At 45.9% G+C, this 21,954-nt stretch overlaps 1 protein-coding gene across 1 annotated transcript in view; it reads right to left on the minus strand.

Annotated features, from left to right (window-relative positions):
• FAM83F (family with sequence similarity 83 member F) overlaps window positions 1–20,963 on the minus strand; it is a 426,779-nt gene extending 405,816 nt beyond the window's left edge. Inside the window, exon 1 of the mRNA XM_073592655.1 lies at window positions 20,438–20,963. Coding sequence (XP_073448756.1) covers window positions 20,438–20,896 — 459 coding nt within the window. The 5' untranslated portion in view covers window positions 20,897–20,963. The remainder of the gene's footprint in view (window positions 1–20,437) is intronic.
• Window positions 20,964–21,954: the final 991 nt, after the last annotated feature.

Consider the following 21,954-nt stretch of genomic DNA (forward strand, 5'->3'; position numbering starts at 1 on the left):
ACGCTGTACACTTTATAAACACACATAGTTATGCAATTGGTATGGTTAAATAAAAACACCAGTCCAACCTGTATGTGTGTGTGTGTTCATATAAAAATCATATCCCTGTATATTGTGCTTGCTAAGATGCCCATCTAAAGCCTCGTACACGCGATCGAATTGTTGGCCAACAAAACCGTGGAATTTTGTCCGAAGGGCATTGGCCCAAACTTGTCTTGCATACACACGGCCACACAATTGTTGGCCAACAATTACGAACGTAGTGACGTACTAGACATACTACGTGGTTTTTCATCTCTTTAGCGCCACCCTTTGGGCTCCTTCTGCTAATTTCGAGTAGAAGTTTGGTGTGTGTTGATTCGTGCTTTTCTTTTTGCGCTTTTCATTTAGCGCTTTTCAGTTTGCGCTTTTCAGTTCGTGCTTTTCATTTAGTTTCTGAACGGCCGTACATCAACCATACATGTTGCGGAATCGGAGGAGATAACGTGTTTTTTATTATTGGCCTTGGAGTTATTGCTTTGACATTATTTTTTTGGTTGAATAATGATTTAATTTGGTATATTTTCTATATTTTTGGATGCATAGAATGCACTTTCTGGTTAAGTTCTATTGGCAGAGAGCATGTCTAATTTTTTTTTTTTTCTGAAAATTTTCATTAAAGTTTTCACGTTAACAGAAACAATAAGAAAGGTTGCAAAGAGCAAACAATAAGATACAAAATACAGCCAGGAAATTGGTAACTGGTATCTTTATGCATTCCTTAAATTGTAGTTATACCTATACCTTTATATCTAGACATAGATATTCCCAAGCTGGGGTATTTTGTCTATTCTAGGAGGAACAGTAGTGGATTCTGCAGGTATGTAGGGGGTTGGGGTGTTGTGTGTATGGGGCTCCAAGTGAAAGATAAAGGTAAGCCAAAACAAGCCACCTCGAGACCCATTCACCCCTAAAGGGATCTAACTGAGTGGGTGGGGGCAGTTGTCACCGGCGTAAGTTTTCTTGTCAGAGTCATTTTACTAAGAGGCTTAGATGAGCCCCATCTTGTCTGTACGTTTCCCTTGTGTAGGTTGATCTAGACCTTAGGTGGCTTTTTAGGGGTAGTCTTCCGTATAGGTGAGCTATTAAGGCCCCGCGTTGGGGGTCTGTTAGGGTTGTCAGGTCGCCTATGTGGTGTTGGAGCGATGGAACCATTCGGAAATTGTGGGGGGGCTAGTGCTCCTCCAGTGTACTGGAACACATTGATTGGCAGCATTATTGAGGTGTAAGGTGAGGAATTTTTTGTAGGCTGAGAGAGATGTGTGATGGAGTAAGTATTGTGCCGGGGTGAAGTCTGGGGTATATGACGTGATTTGGTCAATCTTGCTATCCAGAATAGTGGGAATAGTGGGACAGTCTCCCACCATATGTGAAGTAAGGAGCCTAATGCCCCGCACACACGATCGGACATTGATCGGACATTCCGACAACAAAATCCATGTTTTTTTTCTGACGGATGTTGGCTCAAACTTGTCTTGCATACACAGGGTCGCACAAACGTCAAGAATGCAGTGACGTACAACACGTACAACAAGCCGAGAAAAATGAAGTTCAGTAGCCATTGCGGCTCTTCTGCTTGATTCCGAGCATGCGTGGCACTTTGTGCGTCGGAATTGTGTACACATGATCGGAATTTACGCGAACGGATTTTGTTGTCAGAAAATTTGAGAACCAAATCTCAAATTTTGTGCGACGGAAAATCCGATGGAAACTGTCCGATGGAGCCTACACTCAGTCGGAAATTCCGACAACAACTCCGATTGCACATTTTACGTCGGAAAGTCCGGCCATGTGTACGGAGCATAAGGCTGAGTTATATCTCCAGCATAGCGGGGAGACGCTGGGGTGGAATTTATGGATCTTGTCGGGTGTTCGGTACCATCTGGAATAGATTTTATATCTATTTTCTTTTTTTTTTGCCACGTCAGCGAGATATATTTCCGGGAGTCATGTTTCAGTTATTAAAGATCAAAAACTCTTCCCTTCACGTCGTCACATCATAGTGGCAATTTTTATCAGCTTTTAACCAAACAGATATATCACAGACAAACCCTTATTACAATAAACTTCCCTCTTTCAACACATCCTAGGGCACTCCCAACCCTCCCCCCCCTCCCAACTCCCCAGCCTCACCTCTCTTGCTTCACCTCCCTCTCCCCCCGCTCCTACTCTGTTCCTGTCTTCCCCAATGTCCACTTGTCATGCCCTGACTCGTTTTTTCGCCATCTAGCAGTATCTAGACCTCTATGCTAAATGTCCCATATTTCAGCCGCTCTTAGAGAGTCTTTGAACTCCACCCATTTCATCCACTTCGTCTCAAAGACTTCCATATTCGTCCCTTCACTGAACCTAAGGTATTCTAGACTTTGGATTTCATTAATTTTATTGAACCAGTCTCTCATCATGGGTCTTCCTTTCTTTTGCCAGTACCTAGGTATAAGGCTTTTAGCCGCATTAGTGAGCTGTGGTAATAGCGTTTTCATGTATGACTTTGTGGGCATTTCTCTCTTATGAAATAGACACTCCCAGGGGGCATTCGGGATAGCAATATTGGTAATCTCTTTGATTATTCCCCTTACCTCCCCCCAGAATTTTTTAATTTCCGGGCATTGCCACCAGATATGTGCCATTGTCCCTATTTCTTTGCAACCCCTCCAACATAATTGTAGAGTTTCCTTCTGGCATTTATGTACTCTGTCGGGGGTCATGTACATTCTCGTCAAGCACTTGTAGTTCAACTCCAGCATTTTGCAGTTAACCGAAGTGGCATTTACTCTCCTTAGTATCTGGCATACTTCTGAATCTTTAAGCTTGCTTTCCAGTTCCTTCTCCCACTTCGTAATACATGGTGGGACATCTATATTCCCCAATTCTATTAATACTTTATAAATCTTAGAGAACCCCCCCCCCCCCTCCTTTTTTTTTTCATACAAATTTTCTCCAATGTTAGTAATTTATCTACTGATCTGATTGGCTGCGGGAGTGAGTCAATGAAGTGGCTCAGTTGATTATACCTCCATGAGTCCATGACAAAGAGATTGTCCTTATCTTTAAGTTCTTGAAATGTGCAAATTTTATCCTGCCTCATTATATCCTTTAATTGGACGTCATCCTCCAGAATCCACTTCCCAAACCAGTCCTCCATCCCCGGTGCAAAGTATTCAGTATCCTTAAGTGGAATTAAGGGAGAATTGAACTCCCAGTGCTCCCTTTTGTGCAATGTGTCCCAAACTTTAAGTGCATGTCTTGTAATATCCTGTGTTTCAGCGCTACATATCTATTTTCTTGAGTAGAGATATTGATGGATCCTTTGTGGATATGATTGTATATGCGCTCCCATTCCTCTTTGGGTAAATCCACGGCTAGTTCAGCCTCCCATTGTTGACTGAGTTTATTATCCTTGGGATTGCATCCTGTGAACAGGAGTGCATATACAGCCGAAATCAGATGTCTCTGTGGTTCTGAGCTAATATAGAGTGTTTCGAAGGGGGTGTAATCCCTGTGCCATTGGGCGTTGGGTTTGGCATTGTGGAAAAGTGTCTAATCTGTAGGAATTAAAAAAATGGGATGTTTCACTCTGGGAACTTAGAGAAGATTGCCAGGTATGAGAAGAGCTTGTTGTTTTTGTTGTGCTCTAATTGGGGGTCCTGGGGAGGGGTCATTTGGGTTCTGTGAGAAGAGACCTGGAGGGACGTCAGGGTTCTGGTCCAACGGAGTCATGGGCCCAGGTGAAGGAATCAGATTAAGGTTTTTGCATGCTAATCTGAAGTTCAGCATCATGGGACCAATTCATGGGTGTGTGGTGTATTCTTTAGGGGCGGGTTTATGGTCGATCCAGGGAAGGTGAGAGGCTGGTATCTAAGCAAAGGAGTTTTCAATTTGGATCCAATCTTTACTATCCTTGTTTACATGCCAATCGATAATTCTGGTGAGGTGACATGCCCAGTGGTATTTGTGAATATCCGGGAGTCCTAGCCCACCTTTCAGTTTGGGGAGTACCAGTCTATACCAGCTTAGTCTGGGGGTGTTGGAGGACCATATGAGGTTTTTACACATTCATTTGTAGGATGTGAAGAAAGAAGGGGGGAAGTTTGATGGGGATGGCCTAGAATAGATAGAGGAGCCTGGGTAGAACATTAATTTTTAAAATGGCTGTTCTGCCGAACCATGAAAAGGGACCTGTATAGCATGTCTAATTTTATTTGTTTTCTTTTTTTAATGCACAATAAAAAAAAAAAACTGTGAATAGAATAATACTTAACTATGTGTTTTACTTCAAATGACAGTTTGGGAGTAGGCAGTTACATTTTTACATTTAAAAAAATGCAATGTAAAATTGACAAGGGACACCAACATAGTTGCATCTTTGATCTTAAAAAACTAGGGGATAATGGTGTTGTGGTAACTTGTCCAAATAAAAAAAAAAAAAAAAAAAAAAAAGCATAATAATATTATTCTTGATATCACTAGAAAAAAAAAAGCCTTTGAAAATGTGTTTGCAATAACTCTATCAGTATCACCAACAAAGCAGCTTCATTATTATCCCATTAAAGAAGAAGAGAATTGTGCGCTGCATTTGGAGATTTCATTACGAATGCTAGTTTACAAGACCGACAGCTTCTGGCTCGTCCTTGCTTCCTAGCATGCGTGTTTGTACTTTGGACTTTTGTCCGATGGACTTGTGTACACACGCTCTGAAAATCCGACAACACGCATTTGTCCACGGAAAATTTGAAAACCTGCTAGCCAACATTTGTTCGCAGAAAATCCGACAACAATTGTCCGATGAAGCATACACACGGCCGGATTTTCCACCAACAGCCTGTCATCGAACATTTCCCGTCGGAAAGTCCGAATTGTGTGTACGCGGCTTTAGAGTTTTTTTTCGAACTATCAATACTTCCCACTGACACCATCAATTATGGAAGTGAATTTCACATCCCTACTGTAACAAAACAACCCACACTCCGCTTGAGTGCTTTCGTCATATAACGCTTCCTTCCAGTCTGAATATAGATTAGATATCAGATATTTCAACTGCTGACAATCAATAACTAGGCAGTACTCGTTTTGGCTGCTTAACATGAACTGTTTATTTGAACACAGGCACACAGAGATATTCAAACGTCTCATCAGTTGACTGTCCAATCAGCAGAGCTGTTGGAGGAATTCTCCCCACCCTCAAAGCAAATACACTTTGATATATACATCCCATAATAGGTTGCTCCCAAGGCAGACAGACACAATAGAACAATGGGATAAAGCCACACCAAACACATAACAACCCCCACCCCACCTCAAACCATCTAGCAATGGTCTCTGATGAATGGTGGACTTTATCTTCATATAGTCTTGAGGTCAGACTGGGGTTCTTGGTCACCCTGTGCCCCTAATAGACACAGGGCCAGTTACACATAGGAGAAGATGGGGGAGCTGGACAAGGAGCTTCCAGTGCTCTCCAAGGTAACCTGGGTTCCCCAAGCCCCCCCACAAGTGACTCCTGTCACACTTACCACCCTGGAACAGTAATAAGAAGAGCCGGCAAAACTGTAATCCTTGAAGTGTCATTTATTGGTACATCAGAGTTACAATAAAACAATAAACCTGACGCGTTTCGGCAATAGCCTTAGTCGTGATTTATTGTCACTCTGATATACCAATAAACGACACTTCAAGGATTACAGTTTTGCCGTCTCTCCTTATTACTGTTGCATTGGAGTGTGTTGGGACACATCGAGCCTCAGCACCTGTGAGTGGACCTGGTGTATAGATTGAGTTGTCCCTGCAGAGAGCGCTGTTACCTTTCTTCTTTTCCACACTTACCACCCTAACAGTGAAAAAACCCCTACGCAGTTTAAGGTTAAACTGCTTCTCCTTAAATTTTGAAATTAAGTGCCCTGTGTCTTCTTATACTTCCTAAGACTGAATAGTTTGTTCCCTAGGCTAGAATCAACATTGAGGTATTTGTAGATCACTATCATATATCCTCTCAATTGTCTCTTCTCCAGGGAGAAGCAGTGTAGTGTTTGTGGTCGTTCCTTGTAACGGAGGTCCTCCAGTCCCCTTATTAACTTTGTTGCCCTTCTCTGGACTCTCTCCAGTTCCAGCACACCCTTTCTGAGGATTGGTGACCAGATGTGGCCGAAATAGAGTTTTGTTATAGTTTTATCCCTTGAGTAAATACCCTTTTATGCATAATAATATTCTTCTAGCTTTGCTTGCTGCAGCTTGGCATTGCATGCCATTGCTGAGTCTGTCTTCTACTAGGACCCCTAGATCTTTTTCCATCCAGGTTTTCGCCACAGGTTTTCCCCCTAGCAAGTAACTTGCGTTCATATTCTTAGCCCCCAAGTGCATTACTTTACATTTTTTAACAATAAACCTCATTTGCCATGTAGTTGCCCACCTCTTTATTTTATTGAGGTCTTCTTCTAAAGTACCAATAACCTGCTGAGAATGTAGTGTTCTGCTTAGCTTGTATTATCAGCAAACACTGAGATTGAGCATTTTATCCCATCCTCTAATTTTATGAAAAAATTAATCAGACTTGGTTCCAGGACAGTGCCCTGGGGTACCCCACTTACCACTCTAAGTATTGGCTGTTTATCACCACCCTTTGGACACGCTCCTGTAACTAATTTTATATTTATGTACAAACCCTGTAGCCTATGCCTACAGACCTCAGTTTGTAAATTAAAGTGATATTAACCGGTTCCCGACTGGCTCACGCAGATTTACTGTGGAAGAATGGCTCCCCTGTGCGAAATCCCGTATGGGTACGTCCTTCCCTTTTTCAACCACCAGAGGGTGTGCGACCCGATATGCATGGCCAGCAGGCACGATTGCCGCCGGCCACGAGCGATCACGTGCACGAGCGCCAGCACAGGGATTTGTGTATGTAAACACACAAATCCCTGAGCTGTCAGGGGAGAGGAAACATATCATTTGTTCCTAGTAAGTAGGAACAACGATATGTCTCCTCCCCTAGTCAGTCACATCCCCATACAGTTAGAACACACTGAGAGAACACACATTTAACCCCTTGATCGCCCCCTAGTGTTAACCCCTTCCCTACCAGTGACATTTACATAGTAATCAGTGCATTTTTATAGCCCTGATCACTGTATAAATGTCAATGGTCCCAAAAATGTACCAAAAGTGTCTGATCTGTATGTCGCAGTACCACTAAAAATCACAGATCACCGCCATTACTAGTAAAAAAAAAAAAAATAATATAATAAAAATGCCATAAATATTAACTATAATTTGTAGAGACTAAAACTTTTGTGCAAACCAATCAATATACGCTTATTGAGTTTTCTGATTTTTTTTACCAAAAATATGTAGAAGAATATATATAGGCCTAAACTTATGAAGAAATTTGTTTTTAAAAAAAATGTTTGGGAATATTTATTATAGCAAAAAGTAAAAAATATTGTTTTTCTTCAAAATTGTCGCTCTTTTTTTGTTTATTGCGCAAAAAATAAACCGCATAGGTGATCAAATACCACCAAAAGAAAGCTCTATTTGTGGGAAAAAAGAACGCAAATTTGGTTTGGGTACAGCATTGCATGACCGCGCAATTGTCAGTTAAAGCGATGTAGTATGGGAATTGTTTTTATTGTAGAATTACACTTACCTAGGTGGATGCAGCATCGGTCCAATGCTGCATCTGTTACTTGCTGGCTCGAGTAATCAAACACTGAGAACCGAGTAATCAAACACTGCTGATCGCTTGGTTCTTAGTGCTCCCTGGGGCAGAGAGCTGGTGACTGTCAGTCATCGGTTTTCTGCTCTGCCCCCCCCTGTGCTCACTGGAGCGCTGGGCTGTGGAGGGGGTGAGAGCGGCTGGCTCAGGCTCTCAGTGGCTCACTGAGTCCAGGCATGTGGGCGGATCCCGACCATATGGTCGCAATCTTTCCCCAACCTGGACTGGCTCTGTGATGTCAGCCGACAGCGGGCTTCAGCACACTGTCTGCTGTAAACAGGTCACAGGAGTGCAGAGCTTCTGCTGTCTCAGCCCAGCCAATGAGGGAGAGTCCCTGGTAAGCCAATGCTCTCATGCACATCGATGGATCGAGAGGGAGCTCTGGTAAGTATTAGGGGGGTTGTAGGGCACTGCTGCAAACAGAAGGTTTTTTTTGCCTTCATACATAGAATGCATGAAGGTAAAAAACCTTCAGCCTTTAGAACCACTTTAAACGTTTGAGTGGGATGTCGAATATACTGTCGAATGCACATGAAAGCACTGTAAACTAGGCTCGTTGAAATCCATTCTTTTTTCTTGCATATGTGTTTGTACTGTATTCATATTATGTTTAAAAGTGCACCTGACTGCATCTGGTGTAAACAAGTCCTAACGGCTAAATCCACCGTTTGAAAAATGGAAAATTGTATCAAATACTGTACTTACCGTAATATTCCTTTCCTGACGCCAATACATGGCAGCATACATATAATATAGCTCCGCCCCTATATCCACCCGCAGGACCTGTTTAGCTCTATAAAAGTCTGACTGAGAGCTACCTCCTCCATTCTCCATATAAAGCACAAAGATCGGGGGGGGGGGGGGGGGGGGGTTGTATGCTGCCATGTATTGGCATCAGGAAAGGAAAATTATGGTAAGTATTTGATACAATTTTCCATTTTCCTGATGCCAACATGGCAGCATACATATGATAAATAATGAGCTTTTGAGAGGGAGGGTCTAATGCTGCAAACGTAATCTTTATTTAACAATAGACATATAAGAGCTGCTGGATCCACCCTGTAGTGTTTCAGGAATGTATGATGGGATGACCAACTCCTGCCCATGCTGCCCAAGAAGAAGACATCGCCCTGGTTGAGCGAGCTCTAACCACCTCCAATGGGTCCTTTCTGGCAGCTCCGTATGCCCGGTAAATAGTTTTTACTATCCCGGCCAAGATGGTTTTGGCCAGGGCCTCTTTCCCTTTACATTTTCCGGTAGGTATGATGAAAAGTCTGTCAGAACATCTGAATGTAGAAGTAGCCTGGAGATGGGCTTTGAGGACAGGACTTTTGGAATGTCCAACTTGTGCAAATCAGCATCTGATTCCGCTGGGAAGGCTGGAAGCACCCATTCACTGCAGAAATGAAATATCAATGCCACTTTTGGAACAAAGTGATCCAATGGTCTCAGTACAACCCTGTCTGGGAAGAACATGGAATAAGGTTTGGCTCCCCCCCGATTCTTGGAGTTCGGACACCCTTTCCCCTGGAGTTATGGCTATATCCCATAATGAACAGTCTTCTGTCGGAGCACAAGGAGGGTTTGCTAGAAAATTGAAGACTACTGCCAGGGAACCTATTTCTCTTGAGAGGGCGTAGTCTAAGTACCGCTCTCATGAAGTGCTCCACCAGCAGGTTTGCGGCCCATTTTTTGGGGGTAAAAGCAGAGATGGCTGAAATTTGCACCTTAATGAATTTAGGTTGAGCCCTGAATCCAATCCAGATTTCAGGAAAGACAGGATTTGAGATACATTTGGGTCACTAGAGTCAAACAGACGTCCAGCTGCAAAGATTGTGAACCTATTCCATATTCTAGAGTATATGGCATTGGTTGACCCCTTTCTGGAACTCCTGTAAAGTTCTAATAACCTCTGGAGAACATCCTAACTCTTATAACCCCTGCCTTTCAATCTCCAGGCCGCTAAGGCTAGTTGTGATGGTTGTGGATGTAGGATATCTCCTTGTGACAGGAGAGGAGGAGTCACCGGCAGAGTGATCGGTGGGCACAAGCTGAGATCCATAGCCAGAGAGAACCATGATCGGTGAGGCCAGTAAGGTAATACTGCGATGACTGTCAGATTATCTGTCAACAATCTCTTCAGGAATTTCAGAATTAGAGAAATTGGAGGGAAGGCATAGGCCAGCTGTGCAACCCAAGGATGGGTCAAGGCGTCCGTCCCCTCCGCTAATGGATGAGGGTAGCGTGAGAAGAATCTGCTCACCCTGCATTTGGTTGCTGAGGCAAAAAGATCCTGTTGCGGACACCCCCACTCTTGGATAGTCTGTTTGAACACTTTGGGGTGAAGGGACCATTCGTTGGGATAATCTTCTGGATAGGCAATCCGCTTCCAAGTTCTGACAGCCTGGAAGATATCTGGGAGATATTGTTGCCAATGTCATGATCGGTTCCACCTCTCTCAAGAGGGATTGCCTGTGTGTCCCACCTTGTCGCTGTATGTAGGAAACTGCTACCGTGTTGTCCAGACGGAGCAGGACTGGGCAACCCTGTATGTGAGGCATCTGTGGTAATAATGATCCATGGCTGTGGCCCTAATGGACGATGCTTCTTAGCGTTTCTTGTTTTGTCTACCACCAGAGACTCTGGCGCATCCGGCTGGTGATCCTGATTGGCTGGACTAGACAAACTCTCTTCTACTGCATCAGGAAGCCTTGTTGGAAAATTGAATTTCCGGTGAGCCCAGAGGATCCTCGGGATACATGAAGCCATCTTCCCAAGAAGACTCATGCACTGGGATGCTGAAATCACTGGTGCAGCCAATGACTGTTGGAACTTCTCCCTGATTTTGGGGAGTTTCTAAAGTGGCAAAGAAACCATGGTCGCCTGAGCCTTGAATTGGGTTCTAGGTAGACCATATTCTGTGTAGGCTACAGCCTGTCCCCCAAGGCAAATCTGAGGAGCTGCTGGTATGAAGGATTGGGACATGCTGGTAGGCATCCTGCAAGTCCACTAAAATCCTCCAGTCTCTTGGTTGAATAACCTGGATTATGGTATGGAGAGATTCCATCTTGAGTCTCTCTATCCGGATAAATTGATTCAGCCTCTTGAGGACATTCTGGAAGCTGCCGTTTGAACAGCCAATAATGGCCTTGCGCCACTGTGGACTGAATCCGCCGATTTTGGCAGTGGTCTTGCCAGAACTGGGCCACTTTGAGCAGCCTGGCTCCAACTGCCTCCTGGGAGGGCCTGGCGTTAAAAGGGCTTCTGGGTATCTGAGGGAGCCGCAGGGGCCTTAGTCAACCTTCGTAAGATCGCAGAGAGCTATGTACCCCTCCAACCCCTAGTGGAGTCCTTGGATGGGCAAAAGCCTCCAAATCCCGGTACCTGTTTGGCGCTCCTCTGGATGGTTGCCCCCTCTGGTGTCTGGACCTTTGATCTTAGGGCAGAAGACCTGATTTTCTCCTGTAACCCTGGAGATGGCAGTCTCCAGTTTTTGGCCAAACAGCGCCTTCCCATCAAAAAGGCAGTTTACAGCAATTCTGCTTTGAGGATGGGTCGGCCACCCAGGGTTTTAGCCACAACGCTCTTTTGGCTGTGACTGAGCTGAACATGGCTCTGGAGGACCATCGAATGATGTCTATAGGTGCCTCACCTACGAAGTCCACCGAGAGTTTCATCTCATCAAGAGCCTTGATTATTTTTTCTTTTGGCAGCTGGTTTTTGATCGCATACTCCAAGTTCTGTACCCACACTCGCATATCGCTTGCTACTGATGTTAAAGCCACAGCAGGCTTACAGGCACCACCTGCCGCGAGGTAGATCTTTAAGTCCATGTCAATGCGTCTATCAAGGATATCGCGAAAGGAGGAAGAGTCTTCCATCGAAAGTGTCACATTCTTGCATCCTGCCGCATCCACCGAGGGTGGGTTAGATAAAGGAGCCGCATCCTCCTCCGTGAGTGGATACAACTTCTGCAACCTATCGGTTGAGGAGGATTTTCTCTCCCCCTTCTCCCATTCCTCCTGAAACAGGCCTCTTATTTCTGTCATAAGAGGAAATGTAGCTACCTGTTTTTTTAGGTTCCTCCTAGGGAACCCAAAGGCTTGTTCACACTTGCAGCAGGCGCTGCTATTGCACTGAAAAGCGATCTGTGCTTTAGGTTACTTTTCAGAGGCATTTGATATTATCATGTAGAGGGGACAAGTGTTCACGCTATGCGATTAATAAAAAGAGCGATTTGCACGCAATGTTGCAACTCGCATGGGGCGACCCATTCACTTGGCTGCCCTACGTGTGCAAAAAGAAGCCCCTGCTCCTATTTAGGGGCGACAAGCTTCACACAATGTTTTTAAAGGCGCGTTCTCCCACGTGACAATCACAGCAGAATCGCATTGCATTTGGGGTGCCCTGAAAGGATAAAGGCACCTAATGCGTGTTGTGCAGCGATTGCAACACAATTTAAAATCAGATGGTATGGTGTGTGATAATGTGTGATAATACGTTTCCTCCTTCTTTTGAGGAGGTTCCGGATCCTCCCATTCCAGTGCAGCTTTTACTGCCTTAATGAATGGTGGTATCATCGCAAAATCAAAGCCTGAACCTTCAGGATCCTCTGCTGAGGAGGAGGCGGTATCTTCTCCCTCTGCCTGGAACATTTAGCTTTCGGGCGCTGAGCCCTCGGAGGAGAAGCCCCCCGGCGGATCCGGGGGGGCAATGGGGAAATTGCCCCCCCAGAAAATAGTACTGACTCCAAGGCTTTCTCCCTCCGCCACCTCACCAGATGTGAGAGATCCCATCGAGAGATGCCTCCTACAATGTATGCTTGCGCCCTGGTCAAGTCACTCCAGCTGATCGGCAAATCAATCCTGCGCATGCGCGAGCACTATTCGATGGGGAGCACTTCGACAGAACACCGTCATTGGGATGCATGTAACACTTTAAAACAGTGTTACTGTTTTAAACAAGGTTAGGACTGTATGATATGTTAAATACAGCTCTGTAAGCAACAACTTTCACACTGAGGCGCTACAGAGCTTAAAATAGTGTCTGCATAGCGCCTGTAAAGAGCCTCTCCTGTCTCTCCAGTGTGAAAGCCAGAGGGCTTTCACACTGGAGCGGTGCGCTTGCAGGATGGTAAAAAAAGTCCTGCATCATTGTAGCGCTGTAGGAGCGGGGTATACCCCGCTCCTAAAGCACCCCTGCCCATTGAAAACAATGAGGCAGTGCCGCCAAACCGCCAGCATTGCGCCGCTGCAGCGGCGCTATGCGGGCGATTTTAACCCTTTTTCAGGTTAAAACCGCCCGCTAGCGGCCGAATAGCGCTGCTAAAAATAGCGCCGCTTTACTGCCGATGCCCCCCGCCCCAGTGTGAAAGTAGCCTTATTTTCTGCCAGTGCCCCTCCGGAGACTAGACTCTGGATCCTCCCCTGCTCTTAAGTGTACATTTGCGCCCCTTTGTACTGGGGTATGCCAGGACTGTAGGAGTCTCTTTCTGCCCTGGAAAAATCCTGACGATCCAGAGGGCCTCTGGACCTCCTAGTGCAGGAGTGTGAGGGGCTGGGGCTGTAATAGACAAGAAGGCATGCTTTTCAGGGCATAACACACTCTTTTTCCCACATCTTCTTACTTACCCAAAGTTGACCCTTACCTGGTATTGTGTTGGTCTTGGTTATATGGTGTTAGGCTCATGCTGGCAGAAGAACCGAAAGGTGCAAAGAAGACTGCATGGCAACAGAAAGAAATATGGGAAGCGAGCGAGGGAAAAAAATACAGAGAAACCTTTTTTTTTTTGGCAAAGAGAAACAAATTTAAATAAATCTGTATAGAGCTAAACAGGTCCTGTGGGGCGGAGCTATATCATATGTATGATGCCATGTTGGTGTCAGGAAATAATGATAATAAATGCACCTATTATGCAAAAGTATGCAGTTATTTTTTCTTGCATTTGAACCTACAAAGCATCAAACCTGTGGTCCTCACGTAGGTTTTTATTTTGGTTTTGGATAGAATGGGAAAGCTGCTGCCCAGTTTTTACTGCGGTCTGTGTCCACACTGGGGAGATTTCCACTCACTAATTTGTCCTGGTAGTCACTGTGTCACTGGGGCAAAAAGTGATGGGAAATCCAAAATGTCAATGACACTAGAATAAATAGCAAAAACTTCCAACGAGGATATCCTATTCTGGAGTGTCTGAGAGGGAATTTCCCCCCATTTTACAAAAATATCTTTTTACTTCCTGTTGTGTCTACAGAACAGGAAATTTAAAAAAGCCATAAATCACACAGATGGTAAACAACCCCCCCAAAAATAACAAGGATTTTGACCATTCGATAACCAATCCAAAACAAGGTGCACAGAGTCCATCGTTTACCCCTTCCTGCTTAGCCCCAGCATTTCTTTAACAGGTTCTTTATGGCTGGGGAGGTTGGAGCAGGATGGATATGCTGTCACAGTGGACATATGATCAGGAGCCAGTCCCTGACTCCCAAAATTTGGTATAGACCGAGATCTGTCCTTGACAACTTGGTCACTGCTGGGAGTGCACAGTGAGCATGCTGTTAGCACAGAATACTCTGTAGGCTGATCTCATATGTTCAACAAGTGTGCAGGGCCAGCGCTACCAGTAGGCAGACTAGGCAGCCGCCTAGGGCGCACGACCACCTAGGGTGCAGCCACGACCGATGGTTTCCCTACTCTCCGTCGGGAGGAGGGGGCGCCGGGAGCTTGTCAGTGCCGGGAGCTTTTCCGTAGTCCTGGACGCGGGAGGTAGGTGTCGGTCTCCTGTCCCCCTCCTCCGCCATCCTCTTCTCCTCCTCTTCTGAACATCACGCCAGCTGGCTCTCCCCCAACACCAGCTCCTTCTTCATCAGGGTCAGGTAGGTCCGGTACACTGTCTTCCTCTGGGGCGGCCCCCCGCTCCATCTAAGGGGGGGTGCAGGGTCCAGCAGATACATGTCTGGGCACAGGGGAAGGGGCGTAGTGCAGAAGGAAAGAGGAGTGCCATGCCGATGAGCTTCACCTCCTTTCTGCACCTCTCAGCACTGCCGGCTGTACCCCGAGAACCGATCCGGGGACAGCTCCAATGGGAATGGCATGAGGAGTCGGGAGAGCAGTGAGCGGAACCCGCAGGAGACTGTCACTGAAGAGAGGCAGACACCCAGAGAATGGGAGGGGGTGGGGACACTGAGGAGGCAAGGCTGTCTCAATGCACAGGCAGGGGCCCGAGGCGCATGGGGAGCCCTTGTGGTTTCCGGCAGACTGTGAAAATAGGAGAGCTGCCTGTCAGTAATAATGACAGCTCCGCCGGCAAATACAAACTGCAGCTTGGCCAGCTTGGAATGGGGCATACTTAGAGTGCCGTCTGATGACACTCGGGGGCAGACCCTGTGGGTAAACATCTTGGGAGCCTGGCATTTTCCCACTACCACATGCAGCTCAAAGTGCAGTGCATGCAGAAAAGGGTCTACTCCCCACACTGCCTGCAAAGAACATACCGGCCAGGATGAGCAGATAAAAGACTGATACGAATATACAGAGTGTGTGTTATCTCTCCCCCCTCCACTGAGAAGCATGAGAGCAGTCAGACCACTCTTTTAATAAAGGTATACCTTTATTTAATTATCACTGTGTGGGAACACCTTTTCATGTTGGCAGCTACTCAGCTTTATTTACATTTTGGTTTGCGCATTAGTATATTCACTTGTATAAACCTGACTCTTTACTCCTGGTTACTATGCCCTTTCCAGGTCACAGAGCTCTGTACCCCCCCTGTACTCTGCCCCCCCCCCCCGTACTCTGCCCCCCCCCCCCTGTACTCTACCCCTCTCCCCCTGTACTCTGCCTCTTTCCCCCCCTGTACTCTGCCCTCCTGTACTGTGCCCCTCTCCCCCTGTACTCTGCCCTCCTGTACTCTGCCCCTCTCCCCTCTGTACTCTGCCCTCCTGTACTGTGCCCCTCTCCCCCCTGTACTCTGCCCTCCTGTACTGTGCCCCTCTCCCCCCTGTACTCTGGCCTCCTGTACTGTGCCCCTCTCCACCCTGTACTGTGCCCCTCTCCCCCCTGTACTCTGCTCTCCTGTACTGTGCCCATCTCCCCTCTGTACCCTGCCCTTCTGTACTGTGCCCCTCTCTCCCCCTGTGCTGTGCCCCTCTCCCCCCTGTACTCTGCCATCCTGTACTGTGCCCCTCTCCCCCCTGTACAGTGCCTCCCCCCGTACTCTGTCCCTTTCACCCCCTGTACACTGTCCCCCGTACTGTGCCCCTCTCCCCCCTGTACTCTGCCCTCCTGCACTGTGCCCCTCTCCCCCCTGTACTCTGCCCTCCTGTACTGTGCCCCTCTCCCCCCTTTATTCTGCCCTCCTGTACTGTGCCCCTCTCCCCCCTGTACTCTGCCCTCCTGTACTCTGCCCCTCTCCCCCCGTACTCTGTCCTCCTGTACTCTGCCCTCCTGTACTGTGCCCCGCTTCCCCTTGTACTCTGCTCTCCTGTACTGTGCACCTCTCCCCCCTGTACTCTGCCCCTCCCCCCATGTACTCTGCCCCCCTGTACTGTGCCCCTCTTCCCCCTGTACTCTGCCCTCCTGCACTGTGCCTCCCCCCCCCGTACTCTGCCCTCCTGTACTGTGCCCCTCTCCCCCTGTACTCTGCCCTCCTGTTCTGTGCCCCTCTCCCCTCTGTACTCTGCCCTCCTGTACTGTGCCCCTCTCCCCCCTGTACTCTGCCCTCCTGTACTGTGCCCCTCTCCCCCCTGCACTGTGGCCCTCAGCCAAGTATAGTGCCAACACTGACTGCGGCGATGTACAAGGACAGCAAGAGCCTTCCCCACCTTACCCATATGAATGTTTATAGAGTGCCAACATCTTCTACAGCGCAGTGTAACAACATTTTTCCTTCTAGCGACACCATCAAGGTGCAGGGACATTTATTCCTTCAGTGACACCACATATGCAGGTGCATTTCTACCTAAGACCCTGTTTACCCATACTGTGGTGACCTGTGTTTTAAAAATTGTGAATTATTATTACTTATTTTTTGTGGGGGGTGGGCAGCAAGCAGCTGGTCTTGCCTAGGGCGCAAATTAGTCTAGCACCAGCCCTGCGTGTGTGTCCACCCTCTTTTCTGCCACACATATGCGTTACGTGTGTGGCAAGAGGTTTAAACTGACAAATCCTGCCAGCTGTGCCCTGCAACAAAACATTATAAATTGATCAAATTACAGTGATTGGAAAGGAAGAAATGGTCACACTCTCCCTCTTATAGCAGATCCCCCAACTCCAGGCAGAAAGCCCTATTTTGTTTAACAGTGGCCTTAAACGTAACAATCTGATCAAACAATGCTTCACAGAATTGGATAATATAATCTGATCTATTGATTGAATTTAAAGGGGTTGTCAACCTTCGTGTTTTTTCACCTTAATGCATCTTATGCATTAAGGTGAAAAAACACCTGGCAGTGACTGGCCCCCCAGTCCCCCCGTTTTACTTACCTGAACCCTCGAACTTGACCCACGGCAACGTACTGTCGCTCTGTCCGGGGTTCTCGGCTCTTGATTGGATAGACTGATAGCAGCGCAGCCATTGGCTCCCGCTGCTGTCAATCAAATCCAATGACCCGAACTCCAGGGGGGGCAGGGCCGAGTCCTGTATTCGGCCTCTATGGACGCCAATTGCTGGACTCGGGAGCGCACCCGCAAGCTAACCCCCTCGGGGAATCGCTTCTCCGAGGGGGTTATCAGATGTAGAGAGGAGCCGTGAGAGCCGCCGGGGGACCCCAGAAGAGCAGGTTTGGGGCCACTCTGTGCAAAACGAGCTGCACAGTGGAGGTAAGTATGATATATTTTTTTTTAAATGTTTTACCTTTACAATCACATTAAGCAAAAACTATTGATTTATTATAGGTTCACACTGTAGCGATGCAGAAACCAGCACGACTCCAGCGCCGGTTCCCGCATCGCATCTCTTCCTCAGGCAGTTCACACTGCCCTCTGCAAACTGCTGCGGGTGTCGATAAAATGTTAATGACACCCCCAGAACGGTTCACAGATCACAGTGGGAACTGTGGATTCGGACAGGAAGGCGATCCGATTCCAGTGCAAGAAAAAAATGTCCCTGCACCTTTTTTGTACAACTGTATGGCTGAACTCGCATTGCACAGACATTGCATGCAATCGGCACTGCAGTGCGGGTGCGAATCACATGTGATGTCTGTGTTCGCTATAGTGTGAACCCGGGCTAAACCAAAATAATTGTGACCGGTTCGGGCAGAAAATCTAAACATTGGGAAGTGGATAACTTGATATTATTGTTAAGTGTATGGTGCATTGAACAATCTTTTCAATTATCTGATTGTATTTCTGATCTAACAATGAATCTATTGAAAATACAATCATGTATAACATTTTTCTGTTTGTGGCCATCATTGGAGTTTTGGATTTAGAGCTGGGAAGGATTGGAAACTGTTGACCTGTTTTGCTGTCTGTGGGGTTGATTTACGAAAGACAAATCCACTCTGCACTACAATTGCACTGAAAGTGCACTTGGAAGTGCACTGAAAGTGCACTTGGAAGTGCAGTCGCTGTAGATCTGAGGTGAAGATCTGAAAAGAGGGGAATCTCTGCTGATTTTATCATCCAATCATGTGCAAGCTAAAATTATGTTTTTTTTTTTTTCCTTGCATGTACCCCTCAGATCTACAATGACTGCACTTGCAAGTGCACTTTTAGTGCACTTGTAGTGCAAAGTGGATTTGCCTTTCATAAATAACCCCCTGTGTCCCTATTGGGGAGATTTTCCTTTATTTTCAGTCTCAGAGCTTGTGACAATTTATTTTTATTGCTTTGGTGCCAGTAACAATAGCTTCCGCATTGCTTTTTTTCAGCCTCACAGGGACAGGAAGTAGGGTAAATTGGATCTATGGAAGTGCACTGCAAGTGCAGTCACTGTAGATCTGAGGGGAAGATCTGAACTGAGGGGAATCTCTGCTGATTTTATCATCCAATCATGTGCAAGCAAAAATGCTGTTTTTTATTTTCCTTGCATGTTCCCCTCAGACCTACATAGATTGAACTTCCAAGTGCACTTGCATTGCACAGCGGACTGGCCTTTAGTAAATAACCCCCCATGTCACACAAAAAAAGTAAAAAAAAAAGAAATTTAAACTTTTCCCTTTTCTGTGTTATATCTGAAAAAAAGAAAACAAGCTTGGCTGGAGGTAGTCTTAACATTACAAGTCCAGCCAGTGGGAGAAGTTTACTGCTATCAAGGGCTCCATTAGCATCACCATACATATCACAATCTGAGCATACAATCTCTGTACGATCAACTTTACATTTACTAAAACTGAGGGCTTACTTATCATTTCCAATTAATGTATATCCAATAAGGCAGGCCCTTGCACTATATAGTTGTTGATAGATCCACAGATTGTATCCTGTAGTGAGCTTTAGGCCCCTTGCACGTGAACATAATAATCTTCAGATGTTTATAAGTACAGTGGTACCTTGGATTACAAGCATAATTTGTTCCTGAAGAATGCTTGTAATCCAAAGCACTTGTATATCAAAGCGAGTTTCCCCATAAAAGTCAATAGAAACTGAGATAATTTGTTCCACAGTGACTTCTATTGTATGTGGCCAGAAGTGGGGGGGGGGTGCAGGAGACACTTGGAAACTGCTCTCTGAGTGTTTCCAAGTGTTTCTGAGTGCATCCGAGCCGCCCATGAGTGTCACCGGCGCCCCCACACTTCTGGCCAAATGCTGTACTGCACACCGCAGAGGCTTGAATCCTGCTCGTACGAGACAACACTCGCAAATCGAGTCAGGATTTTTAAAAAATAATAGCTCGTATTGCGAAATGCTCGTTACTTAAAATTCTTCTCGGTCCTCTTTTAGCTGCCAGTGTTGTAGTTTACAAATATACACTTGTATATACTTGCATATTCATGCATATGTTTGTAAATTCTTGCACTCAAATGTAAAATTTTCTTTCTTTTTCACGGCTCTGAACTCATTTCTGCATTACTGATCATTCAGCAGCTGTGCGTAATGCCCCATAGACAAGAATTCCCCTGTGTTCAGATAAAATAAATTATACATGGCTACAAATACAGCGTTTTTTTTTTTTTTTAATGTGTGCAAGAGATTTTCCCTCACTAAAGCCCCGTACACACAGGCCAAATTTTGTCCGGTATTGGCCTGCTCAACAGAAAATGGTCGACAGGAGCTGGCCAAACATCTGGTGTCTGTCAAAGAAGCATACCCTAAAAAGATCTGCTAATCGGCATCCCATCAGCCCTCTCAGCCATTGGCTAAGAGCGTTTACTGGTGTGTTTTAGGGGGGCAGTCCACTTGCCAGATCACAAAAACTTAGCGGGGAGATCGCTGTACTAACATTGCATAGTTAGTACAGCGAGCTCCTCTCAAACTCCTCCATTTTTTTCTTGTTCAGCCGGCTGGGTGTGTACCCAGCATAGGACCCCTTCCACATGGGCAATGCTACAGACTCGCAATTTGTGGTGGATAGTTTTGTCAGCAGCGGCTGGCCCGCAGTTAGCAGGGGATCAAGAGGTGATAAGCTGCTTCCTGCAAGCCTGTTTAAAGTGGGATTGGACACTGAAACCCCACTTCACTGTGCTGCAACTGCATCCATTAAACACAGATTCAGCGTGGCCACATTAAAATTTTAGTGCAGCTTACCTTTTTTGCTGACTGTATTAGGTTCCTAACAAAAGCCTTGATAGTCGGGGCTTTCTCCTTAGGAGGGTGGGTGTACACTAGCACCTGACTGAGTCCTCTGTAGAAGCCATTCTCTGGCCAGCCCAGGTCCAGTGGAGGGACCTCCGTGTCGGACAGAGTGGGCCAATATTGTAGGGACTCCTCTTTCTCCTTGTCCTGCTTGGTTGGCTGTAGTTTAGATTTGTTTAGACTCTCGGTTTCATATTTCTTAAAGTCACTTTTCAGGCCTGTCAGCTCCTTGGTGGAAAGGAAATCAGTGAGCTTCTTTTCCTTTATATACTGTCTATAAGACTGGACTCCATTGTTGACAAGTACCTCCAAGGCCTTCCTTTGGTTCTCACTGTAGAATTCGGGCATATTCTCTGTAATCTTCTCATTAACGTGATCATCTTTCAGGCACATACACTGTGAGTCAGCCATGGTGCTGTGACCTGTCTGACTGCTTACTGTAACTTACATGATTTGGACAAGTAGGCGGGAGCTCACCTTGAGCTATCCCCTCACCTGGTAGCCTAGCCTCTTCCAGCTCTTATTTCACAAGCCAAATAGAACACGTAGCTGCACTGATATCCTGCTACGACGCTGCTAGTAGTTCAGATTGACCAACTGCTGAACTATTTTTGAACTATTTCGGTCACTGCTGAACTATTTTTGAAGGCATCTGAATTACTATTTACAGCCAATGTTTGGGATGCATATATTAAAAACAGAGAAGCAGAAAAAAGTGTTATTGCTTAAGAAAATGTAACCTGTTAATGCAGTAGAAATGAAATCTTGGCTTTGGGTGTGCAATCTTGTAAACTCTAATGTTGCATTCACATCTGCAGAATCCGTGAATGTGTGCAAAAGCACATATAAACATGTGTTTCTGCACACATCCTGGAATGTGTGAAAAAAAGAGTGAGAAATGCATGTCGTGCTTGCAGTGCTATTAATTCTTAATCTGCACCCAAAATGTGGTAAGCAGATGTGCACTTTTGTGCCAGCAAAACACGCAACACCTTGCCACAAACATGTGGTAAAAAAACTAGCAAAGCTCAACACACCAAAAAGGTGCGGGAGCTTCTTTGGCATATTTTTCGCATGTAGGGCAGCACATTCAAAGGAATAGGGTGCTGAATGCACAACGTGTGAAAACGCATGAAAAACGCTCACAAGAATGCGCGTTCAGGCTATGCTGGGTGTAAATGGGGCCTAAGCTTTGGTTCAGTCTAGTGCTGCTGCATAGTTATGCATTTTTCAGCATGTTTTTGTAGCATGCTTTTACGTGTGTTTTTGATGCGTTTTCATGCTTTATGTTTTTTTTGTAGGTGAAGGAGACAGGATTTTCTAAACAAGACTCTGCCAAAATTGCACTAAACGCACATGTACATGCGTTTTACATGTGCTTTCAATGCATTCCTATTTAAGTCTATGAGGCCAAGAATGCATAATGCCGCATCAAGCAAAGCATCTGCATCTTTTCAAAAACTACACTG

The sequence above is a fragment of the Aquarana catesbeiana genome, linkage group LG07, assembly GCF_042186555.1.
Source record: "Aquarana catesbeiana isolate 2022-GZ linkage group LG07, ASM4218655v1, whole genome shotgun sequence".
Classification (NCBI taxonomy): Eukaryota; Metazoa; Chordata; class Amphibia; order Anura; family Ranidae; genus Aquarana; species Aquarana catesbeiana.